Here is a 20,489-nt window from a genome sequence, read left to right on the forward strand (position 1 = left end):
GTAGGTAGTTGTTTTCTTTTCTTCTCCTCCTCTCTCTCTCTCTCTCTAAACAATAGTTTACTAGGTATAACAAAGTTACAAATTTTTTCAAAATGGGAAGAAAAGCGCATGGCGCAAAGTGTATAATGGAAAAATGCACTTCCCAATACTCTCTTCACTATATAATGAAAAATGCATTTTGGTGTGCTATTGGCGAAGTTTTTCCTAAATGATTTAGTTTGAAGATTGAAATTTTAACAAGAAATGATTAACTAGCACTAAGCCTAGGCTTCCTATTTCCTTTCAAGTTATATTCTTAAAAGAATTTTTCAAATAATTTCTTGGCCAGTTTACTCTTCATCCTCTTTATGACTGATTACAATTTTCCTCATTCTACGTTTTCTTTTTTTCTTTTTGATCTCTCAATTTATAAAATCAAATTTAAAGGCATTGGCAAAATTAGAAAGTTTTCGCAGAATTTTTTTCACATTTTTATTTTTTTATTTTCACGATTCAATTTTTTTTTTTTTATATTTGAAATGTAGATTATTCCTTGTCAAAATAATCAGAGCAACGCATTGTTGTTACAGAAGAACTGAAATCAAAATTAAATTTATTTGTGAAGAGGAAAACTTCCTAGAAAGAGAGGGAGAGAGAAGAGAAAGAGAGAGAGAGAGAGGGAGGAAGAAAGAGAGAGGATTGGAGAAGTCCAAATGCCCTTTATGAATAACATTTATTAAGATTGTTTATCTCTTAGATTATTTAATCTTTATCTTTCATGGCTTGATTGATTGAAAATTTTCATTTGAATAATTTTTCTTCTAAAAATTTCCATCTTTAACATTTCTCATTGTAACTTCTAAATTTGTATTCTTTGAGACTAACTTGAAATGATGATAATAGTAGTAATCATCAAATGAATCACACATATTGATAATGATAGCGACAGGTGGTTAGTAAGGTGAATATGATAATGTTAAGAGGAATTGTCATTGTGATGATAAAAGAAAGAGGTGTTTACACAGCGGGATAATATTAGCATTGCGCTTTGTATTCTGAATGACCTTTGTAGTTGTTGAGGAGAGGAAGGGAAAGGTATACAGATGGTCATTTAACATTTATAGGTTCAACAGTAGCAAACATTATTATCAGTTAGTCATTTAGGCTACTAAGCTTTTTTGCTTTCATCTTTTAGCATAGGCCTAGAGGTCTACTATTCCGTTCATCCTGTCTTAATATCAACAGATTCGTTATTTCAATGAATAAATATCTCTCAACTGGATTTGACATCCAATTAACCTGTGTTAAGCAGACTTTTTGTCATCATATCCAAGCAATCCCTTTGTAATTCGAACATCGAGGAAATGACTGAGAGTCATCGAGATTTCCCAATGAAAATAAAATTAATGATGATTTAAATGATCTCATTGATAGGATAGAGGAGAGAAATGATGAAAAGAATTACCGGAAGAATTGTTGGGTTAGATCAAAAGATAAGCTTTCAAAATTCATAATCAGAAACATCTGGTGTAACTATAGAAAAGAGGTATTTATTAGAGAGATGGTGACGATGATATTGATCGGCAGTTAAATTAAACAGGTGACAGATTATCATTCAACTTATTTTTGGGTAATTCAAGACGATTTTTCTTTTCTTCTCTTTTACAATGCATTATTCTTATTTCTTCTTATTCATCCTCTTCACAATCCTACTGCTTATCTTCATTTCGAATCATCATCAATTGGTCAGAAATTGGCGGTTGTAAATTGTTTAAAAAAGTTTTCGAATATTTGCACTTTTATAAAATTGAAGTCTTCTTTTTTTGGAGATTATTGAATTTGTCGATTTTGTTTAAAATTTTTTCTCTGATCCGCAATCACTCATCCTTTCCCGCATTATCTCATTCAGGGTGACCTTTTCCGGCGCTTTCTCGACCTTTCCGGTACTGTCTCACTCACCTCTTTTCCGACACTTTCTCGACCATTCCGACGCTATCTAACCTTTTGATCTATTTAGCTCCTTTCAGGTGGTAACATTACTAAAATGGATAACTTTACCGATGAGGAAATCACGATTGATTTCCATTCCTCTTTTTTTTTTCCAATTGACAGTTCTTTTCAATCTTTTTTTTCTATCCATTTTACCTCACTTATTTGAGAAACGTTTGATCTATAGTCATATTTTCGATGTTACACTGAAAAGTTGACAAGGTGACATCAGTTGTGACGTTTTATGAAACTGAAATATCAGACTTCAAAATTTTGATCTTATAACCCTTGATCTCAAAGAAAACTATAGAAAATTATTCAGCTTATTACTCATTCCTCTTAAATTTCCCAATAATGCCATCGCATCATTTGGCATAATGAATTATGGATATTTTAGAAGTGATAAGATTTGCTCTTATCAGTTATCAATGTTCATTCATTTTTACATTTAATGAAACAACAGTTACACTAATTTTCATTTTAAAACCAAAATTTCAAGCAGATATCTTCAATTGATTATTTTTTAACTTATCGTAATTATCTCTCAACAAATGTAATTCTTTCGTGGGATTCAATAAGACTACCGATAATTACCATATATCCCAAATTGATTTCTTAAGTTGTTAGATGTTTATGATCAGATACATACCTGAAACCGGAATCATATCAGTGTTAAGTAGTACAGTATCCTGAATATTTAATCGGGTGATAGTTGATGATAACATTTTTCTCTCTTATCGTTGCATTTTATTTTTGATGAAACTTTTGCATATGCCAAATAAATCCTAATTTTGTTCATTCTCTGGGGAAATGAGACAAACTGGCAAAATTATTCCGAGGGAGAGCTATTTGTATTCCTTCTTTTTTTTTGTTGTAAATTATCGTTACGATTCATAGAACACAATATCGAGTATTCCAGTAGGAAGTAAGGAGGCGGGGAGCGGGGGAGCGGGGAGTACAGGAAAAAGAGGAGAAGTTAATCAATTACGGATTGGAAAAGCGGATTATGTTAACTGACGTAATGTGTCTCTACTAAAGGTTTCATTGCGCTTTATGTTTACTCATCTGTTTCGACCATTTCAAACTACTTCTATTCATCTTTGTAACTCTTGGTCATTACCGTAGTCTCGATACTAATAATGAAATTGCTAGTAGATTGAGCTTTTCGAGACTATTGTTTAAAATGATGACATCAATAATTTGATCAAAAATCTTCATGAAACTTTCGACATGTATACCATACATCCGAAATGTTCTTTTTTATCATCCCAACAATTATCAATTACCAATCCCAGCAGTTATCAGTTATCAATCACTTCATATCACATCAAAACTATTCAAAAGAAGAAACAAATAATTGTTGCATAAATAAATTAACGATTGATATGATTTATGCTCATTTGTTGTATTCAAGTACTCTAAGCAAAAAATTCAAATTTGAAACTCTCTGAATTCAATTCATATCTCTTTATTTAATAATTAAAGTTTTTCCTTTTTCTCGTTGTCGTTGCAATAATTGTATTTGATGGTGACACTCTTTTTCCTTATGATGGCATTCGTTTCCCCTTATCAGTTTTTATGTATTTGTTTAAAGTTTAATGTAATTTTAATCGGAACATTACAATAGTATTACTTCGATACTTTGGTACTTTCTCATTTTTCAGGAAAAAAAAAAACCTCAAGAAGCTTAAAAAGTATGTTGGAAAAATGAACAAAAATTTTCAAAATTTTTCCATTTATAACAAAGTATTAACGTAAATTCGCTAAATTTTATAAAATGTAAATTTTTCCATCGAAAATTTAGTGTAAAATTGAGAAAAATCAAGCATTTTCATACATTTTTCATTTTATATTAGCGAAAAGTTTAAATGACAACAATTTTAAAATGACAACAATTTTGTCTTGTTTGTGGGAATTCTTCGTTTTCTTGATATTTTAAAATTTTTGAAAAGTTTTTTATCGTATCATAGTATATGGATATCACGAATACTACTGTTACTTCTGTAATACACTTTTCTAATTATATGAATTGAGACTTTTCTTTTTTTTTTTGCAATTAAGAAACTTTTGGCAAACAACTATTTTTGGCATTCATCAGTATCACTTTCATGCATTGAAAGTTTGTTTATGTGACTGATCCATCTAGGGAAGTGCCGTATCTTGATTAGGATGACAATTGTGTGGGCTTATTTTTCTACATAAATAATGAAAGGATGAGAAAATTCAGGTGAGAAATAAAAATGAAATGAGATGGGAGATGGAAGAAAAAGCCAAAGGATAGGAAGATGATATTGATACTGATGTTACACTTCATATCGCTTCATTCTGGTTCAGGAACATTCCGATTATAAATTGCTTAATTCCTCAAAAGTTAGCAAGATGATGCCATCTAGCCTTCATTTGTTAATTTTCTAATACCCTAAAATGGAAGTAACTTCATGATCCTTTCAGCATCAGTGATTAATGCAGTTTGAACAATCAAAGTATCTTCATTGTTGGCTGGTTAAAGGTTGGCCAAATAATAGTTTTGGCTTGGCTTCACTACGTTGAATTAATTCACTACTTTCAAAAATATTTCTCATATTCTTGTTAGATTTCTTAAGGATTTCATGTAATTCACGAATCTTAAATATATTATCAGTCTATCTTCGATGTTTTACTTCTGGCCTCATTCATAAGGTCAGAGAAGTAAATATAAAAAAAGAAAAAATTTTCTTGTTCTGAATTGATTTTAAAAGATATTGAATGGCTGATTCAATTTCAGTTTCTTATAAATATCCATTATAGGATACTATGACACGATTGTCATCGTTCATTCCATACTTCAGTAATCATAATTGTATCATTAATATTATCTTAATCCAATTCACCGATTATGAATGGTCCAATAAGTTTCGAAGTAATTGGCTTTTTTTTTGGCTTAGTTTGACTATTTGGCTTCATTTGAAAACAAATGAATAAAGACTTAATGGAGGATAGGATTTTATTGCAATTTAATAATTTATATGTTTGACATATTTTGGATGAAATACTTTACCCCCAATCTTTATCATATTTCTCACAACTGTTTCATTCATTTATAAAACATACAATGCAAAAAAAATTTCCAACACATTAATCATAAATAATGCATTATTTCTCTCCCTAAAAATGACAATTTTTAGGGAGTATTTTAAATTGAATAAATTCTTTTCAAAGATACATTCCGACTTCAGAATATCGGCATTTTTTTTTGATTATTATTGCTGCAGCTGCTACTACTACTGCTACTACTATTACTACTTCCATCTACTCCTGCTGCTGCTGCTGCTACGACGACTGCTACTGATACCTGCAATTACTACAAACATTCCGAGTATCGGCATTTTTTTTTTTGATTATTATTACTGCAACTACTACTATTACTACTTGCATCTACTGGTGCTGCTGCTGCTGCTGCTGCGACTACTGCTAGTGATACTGCGAATACTGCAAAGTAATCCAACTTAGAGTGTCAGCATTTTTAGACTATTGTTGCAGCAACAATGTGCTATTTGCTTTTCCTGTTGTTGCTATTGGTGCTGCAGATATTGCTAAATTTTACACTGATTTATGATTGTGTGAATTTCAAATTTTCGCTATATTTTATGAAATTTTGTGGAACAAAGAATCTGCTGATATGTTATAGAAGAAGTGTTGATAGAGTTGAGATATTTTACTCTTCTATTCTATCACATTTGTTAATAATAATAATAGTCTAAAAAGCTGACATATGTATTACTTCCTGCTTTCTTAAAGATTTTTTCCTTTTTCCTAAACATTTTTATTTCTTTTTTCTTTTTTTTCTTTCTTTGTAGAAATGAAATTATTGGAAAAGTTTAAAATTCTAAGAAATTTCCCATTTCTGTTAAAAATTAGTAAAAATTTTGCTAATTAAAATTAAGCTAATTTATCATTAATTTTTTCCCTTCCATTCTTTGCAATATATTTTTAGTTTAAATATACTTCCTCATACATTGCTAAAAGTTTTACATAGTTTTGTTTAATTTGTAATCTTCATTTTCAATATTTACAATTATCTAATAACAGTAAAGTACAGTAATGTGTAATCAATGATATTATTCTTGTAAATGTAATCTTAAAGATCATTACGATATTTTTAATGAACTATTAGAACATATCATAAGTTGTAGGTAGATATAACCATAACTTAAATTATTTTTATCTTGGCTAGAAAAAAAGTTTGTAAAATTATGTAACAAATTTATATATTTGCGGTTTATGAAGTTTGTAAAGTTTATAAAGTTGTATAATAAATTAGTTTGTAAAAATTATATAATAAATTTGATGGGAAAATTTTTTAGACTAAATTTGATCATAAAAGTTTTTATTATCCAATTCCAAAATATTTTTGTATTTGTGGCTGAATTATTCATTTTTGGCATGAAAATGATGTAAAATTTTTGGGGCGGTATTGTCAAATATTTAATGGAAAGATTATTTTATCCCTCTCTCTTCTGCTAAAAATATTCTCCTTTATGGTGTAAATTTCTTTGAAAAAGTGCATTTTTTTCGTTTTGCAAAAAAAAAAAAATTTTTTTAAGGATTTCGAAAATTTTTTTCAATAATTTTTCAAAATATAAAAATTTTTTGAAAATTAAATTTGTCATGATGAGAAGAAATGGTAATGTGACATTTGCGGAATTGGAATAGATTAGGTTGAATTTGTTAAAAGCGTATTGCTTTTTAGTATTTTACAATTGCAAAAATTGTCATCAACAAAAAGTTGAAAAAATTTTCTTCCTCATTTTTGAAATGGATATTCAGGAAAGTCATTCATTAACTAATTGAATGATTAATTTTGAATGTTTTTTTTGTGGAATGATATAAATATAAGGTATAGATAATAGTGAATTCAGAAATGTAAAATGAGAAGCGGAAATGGTCGATGTTGTTAGAGATGAGAAAAAAGGCGCTGAAAATAAAGCGGATAGGATTGATTGTTGTTCTTCTTCTCTGAATAAATCATTCGGGTCAATGCTTGTTCCATTTCAGGATTATCGTATCTATTCAACGATATCCATAATGATCTCAATGGATCCCGATGTCGACATCGACGACGACCTAGATCATACGTGATGGCTACAAGCTCCGGTTCAACGTTATCGGCTGGTGATGATTTAGTTGTAACCCAAAATGCATCCCCACCCATTGTCAAGTAGGTTTTACTTTTACAAAATTTGATTTAAATTTGGTGACAACAAAAAAAATGTGACAGGACAAAAGAATTGATTCCCAAAGTTTCCCTTTCTTCCTCATCTCATCTCTTCATAACTGCGAAATTTTCATTGAAAGAATTTCTTTACCAAAAATTAATATTTTCATATCTCTCAAATACGCAAATATTTCACGTATTTCGCAAATATAAAGTAATTAATGAGCTCAATTGGTTAATTAGCGAACAAGTCATCCAAATATCGAAATTCTCAATATCCAAAAATAATTTTAACATTTGCTTACCTAAATGCTTTTTTTTCTAAATATTAGCTATGAATAGCATCACTTAATTAGCATCACCAAACATTTCTATTATTTGATGACATTTTTGATTTAACATTTCTAGTGAGATAGAAGAATTATTTTAGAGGAATGAATTAATTTGAAAATTTAAAAATGGTTTTTCCATCTCTTCAACAATAAGTAATTCATTCAATTTACAAAGTTGACACAAACAACAGCGCATTATGTTGACTAAAGTCACATGTATCGTCGTCAAAAGCGCTTTTTCTTTGGCGGAAAGAATAACATCTTTTGTTGTAAAACGTTGAAACTTTCCCATAAATACTTTTTACATTTCTTTTGTAATATTATATCGATCGCTCACGTGATTGGTTGATTGATTGATTGAGATAATAGCGCCAATATGTGTGTCTGTGTCTGTGTGTGTGTGTGTCTGTCTGTCTGTCTGTGTCTTTATATTCTGTTTGTGCTACATGAAGCTTTTATCTGAATCCGCTTGTGTGCAAATATTTTTCGCTCTTAACTTTGAACTTTTGCGCTTGAGGTGAGTCATTAATCAATCAATCATATGTAGACTAATATAATTGATAATTATTATAATTTCTGTTGTTACTTAGGAGAATTGAAAAAGCGAAGAATTTTTACATGTGTATACAGTAAGTGATACATGTAATAATAATTTGGTATTAGTCCGAACACACACACACACACACACACACACATACATACACATACACTCACGTACATATACATACAATACGTTTTAATAAAGTAATATATGTGATATGAGTATAATTTACTTTTATCTTCGAAAATTTCCGGACGAAAGATTAGATTTCCGGAAGGTATGTTTCAGTTAGTTGCTAAGAGTTGTGTTTTATTTCCCCAGTCTTATATCATCTATTTGAATGGAAGAAATGTTTGGTCGTAAAAATAATGAACTTTTCATTTCATCCCTATACGGAATATATCTATCAATCAATCTCTTTATTGGTAGGAGAGTTAGGTATTAATTCCCATCAGGCTTGCAAGATATTTACTTTTTGGCCTAATAACTAAATTGTTGATTATTCTTTGGGGCAAATAGATCGTACAATCATTTGTTATTGTTGAAATTATTTTACCTTAACATTTTCTAAGGCTTTTTATTTCTTTGAAATGTTCAAAAAAAAAAAGAAACATAATTTAAATCCTAAACTATAATCTCTCAAATGATTGATCATTTTATAAAAATACAAAGGTTAGGTTCAAAGGTTCGTGAGATGTATATGTATGTATATTTGGATTTATATTGAGGGGATGATAAATTGTGATTGTTGTCAACATATATCGTTTAGAATTTTTGCTTAGCTAAATCATCATTATTTACCCTCCCTCAATCAATTAGAAATTTAATTTCTTGCATTCGTTGATTGGATGGAAGACAAGGCAGATTACTACTTCCATTCCAAATATATGCCAGAAAGAGGAAGGTTATTCCAATGGATGGATGAATGAATGAATGAAATCCTCTTTTATGCTTCCTTTACCATATTTAACTTTCATGCTTCAATTCATTTCTAAAATTTTTAAAATTAGCACAAATTGACTTTCCCTTTTGATGGGATAAATGAATCAAATAGGGACAAATGCAGTCTTCTTTTTTTTTTTTGTTTCCAATTTTTGAATCTTTAATTCTTCCCCATCTTAATATTTGATTCTTTTTTTTTTTTGCAATGTATATTATATCATTCCCAGATAGTCTGAAATTGAAGAGTAAATTGAACAGTTATCATTCCTACATATATATCTTATCATGTTAAAATTTTTTAGCATAATATAGATGAGAAATTTGGTCGATATCATAAAAAATAAATTGAAAATATTGATTTTTGAAGATTGCAATATTAATCAAATATTTAGTAAATTTTACTAAAAGCATTATTAAAATGTCTAAATCAAGTTATCAATAGAGCTTTGAAACTGAAAATTGTATTTTTTTTTAAATCTCTAATCCAGAAAAAAGATATAATCAAAAGATTTTTTTTTTAAACAATTATTGAAATTTCACTCTCATTGTTACATTTGTAAATTGACTAGAAAACATTTAGCAATTCCTTATCATTTCTCTCTCTTATCATTAGCTACAATTGCTCCTTCATTGAAACCGGTTCCATAATCAATGAAAGTTTCCCATAACATATTATGATCGATAGATGATCCAGTTGAGTAATTTCGTTTTATTTATACCTGGTGATGATTTAGTTTTGTACCTAAAAAAAAAAAAAAAAACAAGATTAGCAGTGATAAGATCACTTTACCACTTCACAGTATCCAAAAATAATTATTTTAAAACAAATTAAAAACCTTTTGAGTGAAAAAATTGAAATAATATATCGGAAATGAAGTTATTTAAAATCGAATTTAGTGAATATGTAAGTGTAGAGCAGGCAGATATCCGCTACTGCTGATAGTGTTTTGTTCAAATATTTATTTCTGAAATTTAAATTACAATGATTCTTGAAAATTAAGTCATCTCAAATGAAGTAGTATAGCACAGAACCTTTTCTCACCAAGCAATGAAATAATCAGTTTATTCTTTCTGCACGTCATATAAGCGCACGTGAAAGGTCGTGATTGTCATCGTCCCTTTGTCCTCTTTGCATCTGTTTATATGACATGTCACACTCTTATATGCAGTAAAACCTGATACATTTCCAAATTTACAAAAGAAACCATCTCTTTTAAAACCTGTTGTTGTAGTATTTCACATAGAGATATGCGTCCTTGAGAAAGAACTTATCGTACAAAGATTGTCACGAGAGGACTGCAAACTTTTGTGACGAAACATTTTTGGCTAATTAAACAAATTCTAGCATTTCCTTTCGAGATTTATCTGATAAATACTTTTTCAAATGATCCACTGGAAAAAGAATGTTAATTTGTGTTAAAGAGAAATTTTCTATTTTCAGGAGGATTGAATTAAATAATTTTTTGGAAGTGCGTAAGATCTTTACGAATTATTCTATCTGTGTCTCCTGTTCTCCTTCCATCTCGGGAACGCGGGAGATTATTCAGGAATTATTCTATCTCTGTCTCCTGGTTTCTTTGCAGTTCGTTATGTTTGTCACAAGTTTGGTTTCACAGTATTTCAAGAAATTGTCACTAATGATAATGGCGGTAAGAGTAGTTATCATTAGTTCAGGCTCTTTGTTCTTTAGAATTGCTTACTGGCGTCACATGTCTTTTCACACACACACACACACACGAACGCACGCACACACGCATACACACATATATATATATACATACACACACACGCATATACATACATGCACACACGCACACACACAAACACATATACACACACACAGAGATGAATAAATTTGTAGTTTTTCCCCATTCAGCTAGCTATTCACTGGTTACTGTTTACTTCCTTTCAACAAAAAAAAAAGAATTGATGAGATGAAAAAGGTAAACAAACGGTTAGGTAAACCTTTACGACTAATATCCAAGGAATTGTCATTATCGTTTCCTGAAGATACAAATTCATGCTTTGATATGTCATATCATATATCTGTAAGGGGGAGAGAGAGAGAGAAAGAGGAAAAGATTGCATAAACTTTCAAAAGGAACAAAGGGAGAGAGAGAGAGAGAGAACGATCAGTTTTTTTTTATTGTTAATTTGAAAATTTCAATCGTAAAATTGAAATTTCAATCATAAACTTCCATTTTTTTTACCTTTACATTATTAGGATTTCCTTGAAATTATGCAAATTTTATTTCAAATCTTTTCAAATAAATTTTTTTTTCTGTTCTGACATTTTGTAATTAATTCATTTCTCTTTTGCCATTATTTCATTGCAATCATTCAGTTCCTCATCCTCTCCCTCCTCTCTCTCTCTCCCTCTCTCTCCCACTGTATCTTTCATTGTCATTTCGAATTGAACTCAAAATTTTTTATTAATTAATTTATTTTCGAAAATTCATACAACCATAGGTGTATAAATTTTGAATTTTATTGACAGCCAATTTCATTCGTAGAAAATTTTTTTCATTCATTCATTCATTTATTTCCCGAAATTCTTTAAATACCATAAAAAAGAAAAAAGAAAAATCTTTGAAATTTAAAAATTAACAGATTACTTACCTCCCTCTTCTTCCTCCTTATCTCTTCCTTATTCATTTCTTCCCATTACAAGTACTACTAAATGTTATCTATGTTTTTCTCTCAACAACAAAAAAAGAAAAAGAAATATGTCACCTGATAAAATAGTATGAAAAAGAAATACGATATCATCAATATTAACAATAAATGGTAGTAGTAGTTTGAAAAAGTTTTTTTCTTCCAAATGTAAAAGGTTAAGTTTTAGATTTAATTGGATATGGAAAGTTTCAATTCATTCGTTTATTGCATTGCTCTTTCCCGCGATTCACCGGAATTATAGACAAGAATGATGTGGGAATAGTTTACCTAACCTGTATTAAAGTTTCATAGTTACATTTAAATGTCCTGTAAAATGAAAGCGACAATAGCATTGGGAGATATTTTCCAATTGAAAATTGCATAAATTTTTTTTTTGATTCAATTCATTTGGCGCCTTATAGGAGGAGACAAATATTTAAGTGTTTCTAATGGGAGTGGAGGAGGTATATAGATAGACATATATGGATTGATTAAATCAAGCTCATTATATATTCCATCTTACCTGTTCTTCTTCCCTATCCCTATGTCTTCCTTTTTTATCATTAAAACATTTCTGCATATTGATGAATGAATTCTGAATTCATCTTTCACCGTAACTAGTAAATGGTATCATATTTCCGCTAAACCAATCCATAACAAACAGTTCATTTCATCTTTCTAACTTTTGGTTTTTTTTGAAATTAGCATAACCTCTGAAATTCAATTATTACGCATAATTGTATTAGCATCATAGATTGTACATCTATAATTCAGTTTAAAAAGGAAAATAAAAATAAAAATATACTATCCTTTTTCTGGCCGGATAAATGCTAATTCATTAAGCTTAATTAACGAGGAACAATAATTAATGCTAATCTTCATAGTAAAATTTTTTATTATATAAAAGGGATAGATTACTTAACAAAATTCTAAAAACAAATTTAATGATCAATTCATAATGAAATTATCTGTTAGTTTAATTCAATTCAAAAAATGATATTTCGTTTTACATTTTACATTTTTTTTTTCGGTCTAAAAAGACTTCTGTCTAGAAATTTGAAATTATATATTATTCCTACAATTATTACATTTTAAAGGCGCATTTGTTGCAGAAATGATAGCAGCGCCTGAAATGTTTTTAGCAACGTAGTCTTTTTTTTTTTTCATATAAAACATTTTTGGATAGTGAAAGAAAAATAGTTTTTATGAAGTGATAACATTCCTGTAAGGTTTCTTTCTTTCTCTTTTGCCCTTATCACTGGCATATCATTTTAACAACAACAACAAAAAAAAACAGCCCCATTCATTCTCATTTCATCCGACTGTTTTTTTTTTTTGTCTTTTTACTTAATTTTACTTCAGTCAGTTTTGCTAAACTTTCTTCCCGTTTTTAACCCGAAAAAGAAAACTGTTAAAATGGTTTCATTTCAATTATAAAGTCGAAAAATTGGTTTTGTTAAGCTTTTTTTTCATTTTTATTCCGGAAAGGAAAACCGTTAAAGATTGTTTCATTTCAATTAAAAGGAAAGGAAAGAAAAAGAAACGATTTTTTTTTTCGTTTTTATTCCGGAAGAAAAAAACTATTAAAATCGTTTCATTTCAATTAAAAAGTTAAGAAATTTGTTCTTGAAATAAACGAAATCATAAATAAGATTGTAAACTACGCGTTGTATGTTTTCTTTTTTTTTTAGAAAAAAAAAATTTATTTGTGTTCAAAGTATGACAAAGTTGTTTATATTTACATTTTTCAACATTTGGACAATTGCGCCTTCCAAATGCTTCATGTAAAATGTTACTAAAATTTTGAGTTGATTGCATTAAAATTTCCGATGATTATTTATGAGAGAGAAAAATGAGGCATTTTTGTTTTATTTTATTTTAATTAGTTGAAAAAAGGGTTTTGATTCATTTTATGCAATCAAATAAAAGAAGATCGCATTTGTACATAAACACTTAACTCTTTTATCTCTCTCTCTCTCTTTCTCTCCATTTCCAATTTATTTTCTTCCATAATAATTAATCGAATTTACATTTTAAGTTCGAATAACCTGCTATTGTCAAATAATAATTCGCTTAAAATACTACAAAGATTTAATCACGTGCGCTGTTCCATTGTGACATTTGCTCAAAATTCATTGTATATCTTTTAAATCATTCATTTTATGATAACATTTAACTCATATTAATTACTTAATAATTTAGAATAGCAATACTGTTTGTAAATGTCTAAAATTTTTTCATGAAGAAAAGAAAATTTTTAAAATCATTAGATAACTTTTCTCGAATAAGACAAGAAAATTGCAACGCTTGTTTTTTTATTTTTATTTTTTTGTTTTAAAGAATTTTTGAAAGTTTTTTTTTTTTTTTTTCTTTTCAAATGCTTTTGCAGGCGTCTTTCATCATCAGAGGAATTACATGGTAATAGTTGTGGAGATACTTCATCACCAATATTTGCCCAAACAACATCTTCTACATTCTATTCTCCTAATCATAGCGCTTCAACAAGCGTTCACGTACCAGCAACCACGCATCGAATTCAACGTTTTATCAGTTTTTTTTCTTCTGGTGACACACAGGTACTATTATTACCTGATAGATAAATTTAATTATTCATCTCTGATACCTACAAATGCATCTTTACAATTTCAAATATAAAGTAAAGATACTTTTACGTGACGTAATGATTGATTATGTAAAATATATTTCTATCGATTGGGACTGATCGAAGAATTATCGAATTGATAACGTTTTATCAGATTACATTCTCCATTAGTTAAATATTACTATATAAGCTTAACAAAAGATATCAATTATCATAGATATATAAATAAGTTCCATCCGAGTTTCGGTTTTTTTCCTTTTTTTTTTGCGCCAGTACTGAAATACTTCCAGATCCTGTAAAATTGTACGTTGGATAGAGAGATATATGACGTATGACTTGTTCCATTTTTTTTAAAAAAAGAAATCTTTAACAGCTGTGTGCATCAACTTGTTATCAGTCATTATTTTTGCTAAGAATTTTTTCTTTTCCTTTATAATAACTGATAAAGTGATATCTGATAAAATCACTCTACTTCGTTATCAGATAAAAGATAAGTAAATAAATGTAATTTCGTGAAAAATATTGTATAAAAATAATACTTTTGAGCATTTATAAATTGATTTCTGAATATTTATAAGTAAAGAATATGAAAAAGGAAGTGATATTTAGTGGAAATGTTATTGTAGACAAAACATTGGGAAACAACAAGCTCACCTACAACTGTACGATTCCCATCTCGACGTCGTCTAAAACGTTCAACGACAGCAACTACGACACCAATTAGTGCATCTTTATTAGCTACACCAATACCATTAGGAGATGTACAAAAACAAGGCCAACTTATGCATCAAGTTAGTGAAAATTGTTTAAAACATTTCAAATTCTCGATTTTAACTTCCATCTTTTTTAAAATCATTTATTGTTTGTTTTTTTCGAATCACGTAAGTTTACGTGATTATTACGCCAATGCAATGGTATGCAGAAATTCACTTATTTTTAAAAGCATGTTTTTTTTTTAACTACTGAAATTAAATGAAGGAAATTAACAGTTTGAAATATTTTTGTTTTTTCTTTCTTTTTTTTTTTTTTCAAATTAACAACAATATCAAAGTGATGTTGTTATTTGTTAGGAAATGGCTATGGGAGAACCGGTGAAAAATGACCGACATAAATGGACAACATATTGGGTAGTACTTCATGGTACTAAATTATATCTTTGCTGTCAACTAAGTTCACATATCAATGATGAGACGCATGAAAAAGTTTGACTTTTATAACTTTTTGCAAATTTCAATTTTCAATGCGCAATTTCCATTAAGCGCAATTGTTGCTCACTGAAAATCTTGAAATTATTGACATGGATAGCTTTGATGTAACTATTATTATTATTGTCATCAAAGATGCTATTGTTAACAATAGCAATTCTATTTGATAATTGAAATTTAAAAAGATAATGAAGGTGAAAAGGTTGCCGAATGTTACATTCAACTATCTCTTTTAGATAGGAATTTAGCATTATATGGGATAAAAGTTTCATAAATGAAGGAGAGAACATGATAAGATTTGCGAAAATAGAAGGAATATATGAATAGGTAACAAGTAACGTTGAATTGAATTTCATGTTTCCAATTTAATTCTAGTAAACAAGTTCAAGTACATATAGATAAATCATTGGAGGAGTAGAAAGCAAAATACAAATGCGCCCATGTACTTTGACTAATATCTACAAAAAAATTTCTTAAATTAAATATAAAGTTGAATTGATTGAATCTTTAGCAAATATTTATAGTTAATTAATTTGTTGTATGAGAACAAGGCGGTAATGGTTTGAAGGTGTGCCTTACCTGCACCTTTTTTTTTTTTCGATACTATTAATCTTCTGGTCAGAATCTTGAACGTGTCATTTTAAAACTCTAAAAATCTAAGATCAAATAATACTTGTATAATTCTGCAACGAAATTTATTGTAAATAAAAAAATTATCGAGTAATTTTTTTTTTCAAGTGCCATAAAAAATTTACTGTAAGTTTACCTTACATGACATGTAGTAGTAATATTTCTTTGAAATATTATTAATAACTTTTACTAATTCTATACTTGAACCATAATTAATTATCACAGATTTCATCTCTCTATTTAAGCTTAATCACATATGTTTTTTCTTAAATTTTTTTTTTTTTTCGTTCGACATCTATTTTATAGTAATATATGCGCAGTATATGGATTTGCGTATGACGCATAAGTAGTGGAATTAGTCCAAATTCACTTCCATTCTTTCTCATTCTCTTTTAGTTAAGAGTTAATTTTAATTAATTAAAGTTTGAATTTAAATGTTTATCTAGCTACAATAAAGCTTCCCTTTGGCTAATAATCGAACTTGAAAGCTATTCGCCTATTTGTTTGTATGTAGTAGTAGTAGTACTACTACTACTACTGCTACTATTACTATTATTACTCTTTACTCTCTATATAGGTGTCTTACTTTAAATTTCATTTCTATCAGGGCAAAAGATAAAGTAGATTTGAGGTGTAGGGGATAGTAAGGTTACGAAAGAAAATATTAGACTTAAGGTTAGAGTTAAAACTTAAGATTTAAACTTAGATTTGGTCACAACTAGTGCAAAAGACTTTCTCCTATCTCAAACTTAAAACTAATAGCTAATTTTGGTTTCTCCCCATCTTTTCAATAAATCTCAGCACATTTCATCCTTTTTCGTCCTTAGTTACTAGTCTTTTTCAAGTATAAAAAGGTCACTAAACTTTTTTAATTATTATTTTAATTATTAATACATTCATATAATTCCACCATAATGATATAATAGGCCTTGCATTTCTAGATTGATATCAATAGTTGTAAGGAAATTGATTAATGATAATTGGTGTAGTACTGATTACAGTTATTGAACATTCCATCGGATGCTCGTCAAATTGACCTGAAATCAGCAATCGTCGATATAGCATATGAATATTGTCGTTCAAAAGATAACAAAAAAGCGCATGTATTTCGTGTGATAACGCAACAGCAAACCGAACATCATTTCCAGACTTACTGGTAAGTTTTTCGAAAAAGCCTAGAGAAATGCTAATCTAAAATTTGGTGACAATGACAAGTTTGACCAGATTCATAACTCCGTTTCTCTTAAGTCACAATCGATATCCTAATTTTTAAAACATTTAATACTGTTCAACTAGTTGTAATTTGCTGTTCATTTAACTTACTTCTGGTATTTGAAAATTAACAAAGAATTGATTTATATATTTAACTCTCAAATGAATAATCGATATTTGATAGTATAAAAGTAGAGCAAACAAGTTTAAATCCAATTTTTATTCATGATATATTTGTACTTTTAATATTATTTTCAAAAAATTTAGCTCATTAGACAGTTTTATTTGATCTTTTAGAGTGTGAAAAGAAGGAGATATTAAAGGGGAAATAGAAGAGATTTAGATTTAAAGCATTTGCCGATAGTTTATATCAGTTTTAAAGGGAATTTTAGTATTCTTCTAGATATCATTAAGATATTTATTGCAGTGAAGATGATATGTTAAAATGGATTGAAATTATTCGATTCGCATCATCCAATCTTATCAGCTCTCAGAGTGATCATGGTACCGTTTCTACTGGTGTTACAAGTAATATTGACCTATCCTCTAATGTTCCAAATAACTGGTCAACTGTTACAAAGTTCCAGTCAGATAATAATTCGGTTAGTCATGCCTTCTTTTTTCTAATTTCATAAAATTACCTATAGATTAAAGGATCGGGAAAATATCGCAAGATCTTTTCAACAGTTTTTTTTTTTTGAATTCTATTCCTAAAATTATTTTTAAAAGAATTATTTATGGATTATATTATGATATTTTAAAGATTAGTTTTAAAAAATTCATAACTCTATGATATTGATATTCTGTGAGTAGTTCGAAGATTTTCATGTTTTCACCGGAATAGTTTATATTGAGATATATTTGTTTACTTTCTGAACTTCCGCAACTTCCGTATCTAATACAAACACCATCCTTTTCTCCTATCACAGGATGACTTTGGATTTTCCAGAAAACCGTTTGGTTTTTTGAATACCTTTCCGGATTTCTTGATTATCTTATTTCTCTCTCTCTCAAAATTTATTTGAATTTTAGAGTGATCAATGCAAATAGTTGATTTCATCTAATGTTAAACATCACCATCACCATTACAAACTACATGTACATTTCACTCATTAATTAATTTAATTTTATAAAACAAGCATTTAAAATGCGGTCCTTTTGTATTGCAAGGCTTAATGGACAATCAAATATTTTTAAAAAAAGATTATAATCCTGTCAAGTCATGACTTATTTAAATTGACATCAATAAATTCAACAGCTGAAGATTGGCATACTGTCAAAGTAATATGTTACCTAAATCGAAGATTTATTCTTTAAAAATTAAACGAATCTGGCTGTGATATAAAAATACTTCTTAATAATTAGAACATCAACACATCTTTTGTTACCTTATACAATTTATTAGCAATAAATGTCCTTAGTGTCATCTTAAATTCTCTCTATGTCTTCCTTAATTATCATTTTTGCAATGAAATTACTCCCAAACAATTGGCTTTTCCCATTAATTTAACCAATAACATTATACTAGCCAAAAATGGATTTCTGGGATTAGGGCGCAATTTATTTCCAACAGATTACTACAATTTATCAATGATTTTAAGCTTATTTGACGAGAATGCTAAATTCTGATGAATAATTTAATTCGAACTATTAAGGCGTACTAATCGATTGTTTGATTAGCTAATAACCTAAAAGTTGATATTGGTAATTAGGTAAACAGAAATTTATTGACAATGTGACTCATTAACTAATTGATTGAATTCTTGAAATGTATCGGTCGCATGATTTCAGTTAGTTACGTCAACAGAATAATGCCGTTAACAATCTTTTAAAGATGCTAATGTGTCTATAAAACAGTTTGACGTAGTATTACGTCAAACGTAATACTACGTCAAACTATTTTATGGATGCATTCCTGATCGGCATTGTGACTTCCTATACCCGATATGGTCCTGATCGGTAGTATCACTACCTATACCTTCCTGGAATACTTGCCAGATGTATGGAAACCTTACTTTTTTTCATAGGTAGCATCTTTAAAGGATTATTTAGGTAATAATACTTTGGATTAGGTTTTCTTTTTTTTTTTCTCTCTCATTGTTCGAGTGGAAATATCTTCGGATAAAGAGAATAGTCAAGAAGAAGAGGTCGCTGATAAATATCCGGAAAAGGATTTGAAGTTTTATCGCCTTATTTTTAAAATTTAAAGTAAACACTAAAAGATACTTACCTATCCTTTCTATGATATGTTTGAAATACTTTTCTGGTTAGAGACAAAACAATCAGAATGCTGATGTCATTTCTCATTATATCATCCTCTCTAGATATCATTTTAGGCTTAGGCCATTTTTGGTACAACGAATCCCAAACTCTCCTCTATTTATCTAATCGTGGCCAGAGAGTAATACGAATCTGAATGTTGTCCCTAGTAGTGCCAGGGTTCCTCACAAATGTAATTGCGCTTTTTTTTTTAATGTGAGGGAAGAAAGAGATTAGAGGAAATGTTTTGGCAGGTATGTGAAGATAGGCCTATTCCCAGATAAGCCTACTTTAAGGCCTATTTGTCGCTGCTGCTATATCGCTTTGCCCATTAAATGTATTACATATAAAGAGTAATTCGTTTGGCTGTCATGTCTTAACGCTGTTCAATTCACTTACTAGATATGGATGTTTGGCCATGAAAATTTAATCGGTCCCATTTCTGTCCTCTCTCTTCTGTTCATTCAATTCCTTTATGATATATCATCAATCTGACTGAAAGTAGATCGAAACAATCAATCGTTTTCTTTTTTTTTTTGATAGAATAAAACTTAAAAAATCAACAAAAATTGGAATTTTTTTTTTTGAAGTAGTCAGAGCATATAACAGTCTCGCAAGCGGAGATATGCAGTACAGTTCTACTTCTTGCTTTTTAATTAATAGGAAGATGACAATTATTATATTCTAGGATTAATTATATTAATTATCGCTTGATTTGACTTATCACCTTATATTTCACCCTATATTTTCCTACATTTACCTAAAAAATATACTGTGAAATTTTCTGGAGTGACAAAGAGAAGCCGTGCGTTGACAAGGATTATTACAATCTTTCACTTTTTTTTTTTCACTTGCCACTTTTCTTATCACTTATCACTTTTTGGAATGGCAAACAGAAGCCGAAAATCGATTTTTTCTGAAGATTTGGTAATAACAATAATTAAATAAT

At 29.0% G+C, this 20,489-nt stretch overlaps 2 protein-coding genes across 2 annotated transcripts; one reads left to right on the top strand and one right to left on the bottom strand.

The window, feature by feature from the left end:
- Positions 1 to 6,901: 6,901 nt before the first annotated feature.
- Positions 6,902 to 7,159, bottom strand: LOAG_16895 (hypothetical protein; the record flags this gene model as incomplete). The annotated part of the gene is made up of 1 exon (XM_020449547.1): positions 6,902 to 7,159. One exon carries the CDS (start codon positions 7,157 to 7,159, stop codon positions 6,902 to 6,904), a length of 258 nt encoding a protein of 85 aa, XP_020306908.1.
- Positions 7,160 to 13,351: 6,192 nt separating this feature from the next.
- On the top strand, positions 13,352 to 18,331 carry LOAG_16896 (hypothetical protein; the record flags this gene model as incomplete). Its single annotated transcript, XM_020449548.1, has 7 exons — positions 13,352 to 13,416; positions 14,022 to 14,208; positions 14,861 to 15,025; positions 15,305 to 15,436; positions 17,071 to 17,225; positions 17,709 to 17,883; positions 18,314 to 18,331. The coding sequence occupies 7 exons, from the start codon at positions 13,352 to 13,354 to the stop codon at positions 18,329 to 18,331; spliced, it is 897 nt and encodes a 298-aa protein (XP_020306909.1).
- Between the last annotated feature and the right edge of the window lie 2,158 nt (positions 18,332 to 20,489).

This window comes from Loa loa (genome assembly GCF_000183805.2).
Source record: "Loa loa unplaced genomic scaffold supercont3.26, whole genome shotgun sequence".
Classification (NCBI taxonomy): Eukaryota; Metazoa; Nematoda; class Chromadorea; order Rhabditida; family Onchocercidae; genus Loa; species Loa loa.